Here is a 7,669-nt window from a genome sequence, read left to right on the forward strand (position 1 = left end):
AATAGCGACTGATAACCTCCCACGAGAAGCATGCAGGTCTCAAATAAATACGCATAATTTATAGGGCTCGTCTTACAACGTAGTGTTTCAATTTATAGCTGTGTCGAGCTTGTTAGGAAGACCCATCCTGCATCCTGATCAGATGGCCATGCAGTGGCATGGCTATGTAGCCAATCTTTATGATACGGAGTGCCAACTTGTACAGAGGCTAAGGAAATGGAAAGTGGGAACTCAGTAGCCTGCCGTGATTCCCACGAGAGAAGCATGCACCTACGTCTCAAATAAATACAAGCTGCTTTGAGAGCGCCTAACCACATAGTACAATGATTGTTGTATTTATTAATTAAACGCCTAACCACATAGTACAATGATTGTTGTATTTATTAATTAAAGGAAAGAGCTTCATCGACGTCAACAGTGAGAACATTATTGCCTTCAAAACAATAGCCTCAGGACTCACGAGCCTGCCGTGATTCCCACGAGAAGCATGCACCTACGTCTCAAATAAATACAAGCTGCTTTGAGATTGCTGGTATAAGCTGTAGTACTGTCGAGCTTGTTAGAAGACATGGCCAAGACCCAGGAGCTAAAAGTTCCCGTGAGCCATCCTGCATCCTCCGTGTGGCAGACTTTCATCAAGAACTTCCAAGTAGCCTTGCCCACTATCATGCCTGAGCTTTACAGCGCTGTCGAATATCAGGAAGGCCCTCCTCTAGCGCCCGGCGGCGTGGTGTTCGTCAAATACAACAACAATGGTAAGCAACAAGCTAGATTTCGTTTTTCTCTTACTACCTTCGGAATTATACATTAATCTGGTGCACTGGACTCTCTACTTCTCGCACACTTGACTAACACCAACTAGTGGTGAGGCTCTCAGAGACATGGATATATATATATATATATATATATATCCATGTCTCCCATATATATATATAGGATCTGAACTTGGGACCTCCCCTTCGGGAGTCACAAGCCCCACAAACATTACTTATCACATCCTACGTCCATAACCACACAAATGCTAAGAAAAGAACAAATGCAAGCATGTATGTATGCATGTATTTACTTTACTTTTGTGTCAACTTCATGTTTCAAGACATAAAGCAAAGTCTATCAAAGAAGGAGCTTAACTTTTGACTATAGACACTAATGTAAAAATTTCCTACAATTGCTTCCTAATCTCATAATTTTTAACCATGTCTTTTTTGTTCATATCCTCTTGAATCTGGAGGGTCGTTCCATGGAATGAGAGTGGACCAATTAGGGCCTTTTCCATAAATCATGACCACACTAGTCTATCGACCAAACGTGTAAAAATGAGGTTGCATATTTGATTATATTTGAAACATGTTATTGCATACTTTATTATTGTTTGAGTCATCAATTAGATTGGCATATTTCCTTTGGAATGACCAACCCAAAAACATAACTTCTTATTTTGTTAAAGGCTAAATTTTTCCCAAGTGTTGGTTATTTATAGTCCTTGCATCATACAGGTGTCTTATTAATTAGACAACAATTTGTTCATTTGTTTTACAAGTTTGTTTACACTTACTTTGTAGCTTTCAAGCATTATGATTACTTAAAAGGCAAATGGGAAGTCATGGATCATGACAACTACTATGCAAAGATGAAGATTTTTGAGGGAGGGGCTCTTGGCAAGCACTTTGCAAGCTTGGCCTACTCATTGGAGCTCTTGCCTGGGCCCGATCCCAAGTCTTGCATCAAGGCATGGACCCTCTACTATGAGGACATTGGCGAACACACCTTCCACGATATCCTCAAGCAAGAACTCAATATTTTTGGTCAAAACCTTGAATCCTATTTTACCAAGGGCACTTGACAACTCATGCTATCCTTTAATATATCCTCTTATATAATAAGAAATAAGATTGTAACCATAAACTCACAATCTACATGATCTTATAGATGGATCATGGAGCTTATATAAGGACTGTTTGTACATATTTTGTCCTATGGTATATATATATATATATAATAAGTGATGTTGTTTGTACCCAACTTATAGTAAGAATAATAGGTGATCCTTTCAAATTTTGAAGATTTCGACAATATGTAATAAATAGTAAGATTTGGACATTCTGTAATAAATAGTAAAAGTAAGAAGCTTTTCTTAAAATTTCGTACTTCATTAGGAAGACATCTCAAGAGGTACTCATAATAGTCTTTAATGTGGGGTACATGTTTACACTTGTGATTATAAACTACCATATTATGGATGAGCTATAATCTCCATTATTTTTAGAAAACTACATATGTTCATACGTCCCAAGATTTAGAAACCTTATACCGTAAGCTATGTACCCCAGATAGCCAAGTAGTATTTGGGAACACCTTTGAGGACATCTTTACCATATGGTAGTGACCCCAAGTAGCCAAGTAGCATTTGGGGACATCCTTGAGGAAATATTTACCGTACAAGATTAGGTGACCTTGTACCGTATGGTACAGAATCCAAGTAGCATTTGGGGACACCTTTAGGACGTTAATACCTTTGAAGCCACTTTTTCTTTAAAAAAATCAAATAAAACATTTTGATAACATGAGAGTTCAAGTCTACCATAAATTCAAACCATATGTTGTATATAATTAGGATTAAAAAAGTAACCATTTAAAAATATGTATATAAGGATTTTTTATCATAAGTTGAAGTTATTTAGAGTGTGTGTGCCATGAAGATTCAAGATTTTATTTTTTCAAGTTTTTACTTTTCAATCACTACAAGGGAATGATAGGTTACCAACGCATATACCGATGCTGGAATATGGCATTGTAAATGCCTCAGCCTTGGTACATGGGTTGGTATAGGCACGATGTCATGGTTTTTACCATGAAATGGTTGATCCATTGATTAGGCACTACTTCACTTGTAGCAATGTACTCAATCTTAATATGTGAGATGATGAAGTTTTGTTTTCCTACTCGAGGGCTTCGCACTTCTTCATCACCTCATTTGCAAAATGAATCTTTAGGAGTTGGTACACACTTTCATCTCCTTCCCTGTCTAATCCTACACTACTGCTCCATTGCACACACGATAAAATTTATGTATGAATGCTTTGCAAGGAGTGTAATCCTAAGTGTGCATGGTGTACTAGATGCTCGGGGGGTTCGCTTAAAAATATGCAAGTATGGCACATGAGTCCAAATGAAGGGGTTTTAAATACAAAATTTTAGGGTTAATTTATAGAAATACATTTATAAAAGGGGTCATTTCATAAATGAAAAATTCACAAGTAAAGGTTTTTTTTAAATACCCCTTAAACGTACATGATACTCATGATTTCTTAGTAGTGCAGCCCCTGAGACTAGATGTCGAGGAGATGGGTGGGCTCTGGCATGTAGGCATCAGTCATGTGTTCCACCACTCCCACAACAACAACCACCATATCTACGCATAGAAGAGCAACGAGTAGGTGGGGTGCGCACCAGTGTATGAGAGGGACTGAGGATCGATGTGAGTGTAGCAATAGAGGGATGGGAGGGCCCATGTCCCCCAAAAGTAATTTGTTACCATGACTCTGTGCTATAGGGTTTCTTGTGATATGAAATGGAAAAACTACTCAGGGCTCATGGGTTGTGCTCTAGGCATGAACGCAAGCTCCTGGGTGAATGTGCTTAAGGGGTTATAAGCTTTTGGGGTTTTAGCCATGATTCTACACACCTGCATATAAAATTGAAATTGGTCAAGCAGTAAGCTTAAATATTATGCATAAAAATCATTACTCTATGTATACTCTAGGCGTATGTAGAGCATGGAGCATGGAGCATGGAGCATGGAGCATAGAGCATAGATCGTGGAGTATGGAGCATGGAGCATGGAGCATGGAGCATAGACCATAGACCATAGAGCAATATCGTGCACGGAGCATGGAGCAAAGCATGCATACTCGATGGAAGCACAAAACATTCTCTCTTTATGCATGCATAGACTATGCATACTATATGCATGCATGCATAGAGTATGCAATCTCTAAGCTTGGCCATGCATAGGCTTGAGTATTCCTAGGCCAAAGCATGTATAAAGAGTATGCTTTATGCATGTATAGAGAATGCTTTCTCTCTCTCTCTCTCTCTCTCTCTCTCTCTCTCTCTCTCTCTCTATCTAATCCTAAACCCCGGCACCCAAAGGGTGCAAACAATAAAAGCTTAAATATAAAAAGAGCTTACCAAAAGAGCTTACCTCAAACTGTTAAGAAGAGTTGGGCTAGAAAATAAAGAGACCTATAATACAAAATACTAAATTGGGAAGTACTATGAGGGAGATGATAAGAATGCCACCATCCGAATCTAACTTGGGGGAGTGACTACCACTAAAATCCTCACAAGGCAATGGGAGTGAGAATTTCTAACAAAGAACATGTGGCAAACATTGAGAAGCAAGCCTCTTAAAAAAGAGCAAATATATTCCTTATGCTAGGAGACGGAATTTAGGAACCCCTATGGAAATTCTGAAGGATGTTGAGATAACTTCATGTGGCTTGACTATGAGTATAGATTTGTCATTGTTGTTGACTTTAAAAGACCCGCCATTTACGATGTAATATTGGGAAGACTATTCATGAGCAAATTGGCAATGATTCATGGTTGGGAATATGATGTAATTTATCTCTGTCAAGAGGGAAATACCATTATGATAAATGTGAAGGACCATAAGTACAAAGAGGTAACCAGAATTTGCCTATCAATGACTTAAGTTCAAATAAGGGATGACACTGCTCATCCAATTGCCCATGTTGGAGATGTGCCATTGTCTATGCAGGATGGCAAAGTGAAGTACCTTGCAAATGTACTTCATGTTCCGAACATAACAAAGAATCTAGTTTCAGTTGGCCAGATGATTGAGCAGGGTTTGCAGGTTCGGTTTAACCCTGATGGTTGTTATGTTGAAGACTTTAAAGATAAGTGTAGGTTGGTTGCAAAAGGCAATAGAGTGGGCAAAATGTTTACATTGAATGTAAACATGCCTGGCGATGTTTGCAAATGGTTCAGGAATTGTTGCAAACATAGACATTTGGCATAAAAGAATTGGACATGTGAATGTGTAGAGAATGAAGTCTATGCAGACTAAAGGAATTGTGATAGGGCTACCAAAGTTTAAAGTTGAAGGTATGCAGAAAATATGTGAAGCATGGCAATTTGGAAAGCAAACAAAGCATGTATTTCCACGCAACAGAAATGTGAGCAGAAATGCACTAGATATTGTGCATTCACATATATGGGGTTCTACGAAGACCATGTCTATGGGAGGCTACAGAGGTATTATGTGACATTTATTGATGACCACACGTGTGGGTATACTTCATGAAGGAGAAGAGTGAGGTGTTCACTCATTTTCAAAATTTCAGAGTTATGGTTGAAAAGCAAATAGGAAAATATGTAAAGTGCCTAAGGTCAGATGGAGGGGGAGAGTACTTCTCCAATGAGTTCTCTGAATTTTTGAAGAAGAATGGTATTCGGAGATAGTTTACATGCAAATACACTCAACAAAATGGAGTTGCTGAGCAGAAAAACAGGCACATTGCTGAGATTACGCGAGCATTGATGGGAGAGAAGAATATGCCGCATAGCTATTGGGCTGAGGCTGTTTCTACAACAAGTTACATCATGAACAAAACTCCTACTGCAGCCAGAGGAGAGGTTTACTGGCAAAAAATCTGATTTGTCTCATCTGAAAGTCTTTGGATGCATTGCATATGTGCATGTGCCAGATGAGCTGAGAACTAAGCTGGATCCAAAAGTGAGAACATTATTAATTAATTATTAATTAATAATTAACGAAAAGAGCTTCATCGACGTCAACAGTGAGAACATTATTGCCTTAAAAACAATAGCGCCGTGACTCCCACGAGAAGCATGCACCTACGTCTCAAATAAATACAAGCTGCTTTGAGATTGCTAGTATAAGCTGTAGTACTGTCGAGCTTGTTAGAAGACATGGCCAAGACCCACGAGCTAAAAGTTTCCGTGAGCCATCCTGCATCCTCCGTGTGGCAGACTTACATCAAGAACTTCCAAGTAGCCTTGCCCACTATCATGCCTGAGCTTTACAACGCTGTCGAATATCAGGAAGGCCCTCCTCTAGCGCCCAGCGGCGTGGTGTTCTTCAAATACAACAACAATGGTAAGCAACAAGCTAGATTTCTTTTTTCTCTTACTACCTTCGGAATTATACATTAATCTGGTGCACTGGACTCTCTACTTCTCGCACACTTGACTAACACCAACTAGTGGTGAGGCTCTCAGAGACATGGATATATATATATATATATATATATATATATATCCATGTCTCCCATATGTATATATATATATATATATATAGGATCTGAACTTGGGACCTCCCCTTCGGGAGTCACAAGCCCCACAAACATTACTTATCACATCCTACGTCCATAACCACACAAATGCTAAGAAAAGAACAAATGCAAGCATGTATGTATGCATGTATTTAGTTTACTTTTGTGTCAACTTCATGTTTCAAGACATAAAGCAAGGTCTATCAAAGAAGGAGCTTAACTTTTGACTATAGACACTAATATGAAAATTTCCTATAATTGCTTCCTAAACTCATAATTTTTAACCATGTCTTTTTTGTTCATATCCTCTTGAATCTGGAGGGTCTTTCCATGGAATGAGAGTGGACCAATTAGGGCCTTTTCCATAAATCATGACCACACTAGTCTATCAACCAAACGTGTAAAAGTGAGGTTGCATATTTGATTATATTGGAAATATGTTATTGCATACTTTATTATTGTTTGAGTCACCAATTAGATTGGCATATTTCCTTTGGAATGACCAACCCAAAAACATAACTCCTTATTTTGTTAAAGGCTTTTTTTTCCCAAGTGTTGGTTATTTATGGTCCTTGCATCATATAGGTGTCTTATTAATTAGACAACAATTTGTTCATTTGTTTTACAAGTTTGTTTACACTTACTTTGTAGCTTTCAAGCATTATGATTACTTAAAAGGCAAATGGGAAGTCGTGGACCATGACAACTACTATGCAAAGATGAAGATGTTTGAGGGAGGGGCTCTTGGCAAGCACTTTGCAAGCTTGGCCTACTCATTCGAGCTCTTGCTTGGGCCCGATCCCAAGTCTTGCATCAAGATGTGGACCCTCTACTATGAGGACATTGGCGAACACACCTTCCACGATATCCTGAAGCAAGAACTTAATATTTGTGGTCAAAACCTTGAATCCTATTTTACCAAGGGCACTTGACAACTCATGCCATCCTTTAATATATCATCTTATATAATAAGAAATAAGATTGTAACCATAAACTCACAATCTACATGATCTTATAGATGGAGCTTATATAAGGATTGCTTGTACATATTTTGTTCTATGGTGTGTATATATATATATAATAAGTGATGTTGTTTGTACCCAACTTATAGTAAGAATAATAGGTGATCCTTTCAAATTTTGAAGATTTCAACAATATGTAATAAATAGTAAGATTTGGACATTCTGTAATAAATAGTAAAAGTAAGGAACTTTTCTTAAAATTTTGTACTTCATTAGGAAGACATCTCAAGAGGTACTCATAATAGTCTTTAATGTGGGGTACATGTTTACACTTGTGATTATAAACTACCATATTATGGATGAGCTATAATCTCCATTATTTTTAGA

General features: G+C 38.0%; 2 protein-coding genes across 2 annotated transcripts; both read left to right on the forward strand.

The window, feature by feature from the left end:
* The first annotated feature begins 459 nt into the window (after positions 1-459).
* On the forward strand, positions 460-1,996 carry LOC147622054 (major pollen allergen Bet v 1-K-like). The gene is made up of 2 exons (XM_086823129.1): positions 460-755; positions 1,563-1,996. The coding sequence occupies exons 1-2, from the start codon at positions 569-571 to the stop codon at positions 1,841-1,843; spliced, it is 468 nt and encodes a 155-aa protein (XP_086679255.1). The 5' UTR covers positions 460-568; the 3' UTR covers positions 1,844-1,996.
* A 3,947-nt stretch (positions 1,997-5,943) lies between these two features.
* Positions 5,944-7,337, forward strand: LOC147622055 (major pollen allergen Bet v 1-B-like). Its single transcript, XM_086823665.1, has 2 exons — positions 5,944-6,145; positions 6,972-7,337. Exons 1-2 carry the CDS (start codon positions 5,959-5,961, stop codon positions 7,250-7,252), a joined length of 468 nt encoding a protein of 155 aa, XP_086679791.1. The 5' UTR covers positions 5,944-5,958; the 3' UTR covers positions 7,253-7,337.
* Positions 7,338-7,669: the final 332 nt, after the last annotated feature.

The sequence above is a fragment of the Cibotium barometz genome, chromosome 29 (assembly GCF_041138505.1).
Source record: "Cibotium barometz isolate CiBa-2024 chromosome 29, ASM4113850v1, whole genome shotgun sequence".
Classification (NCBI taxonomy): Eukaryota; Viridiplantae; Streptophyta; class Polypodiopsida; order Cyatheales; family Cibotiaceae; genus Cibotium; species Cibotium barometz.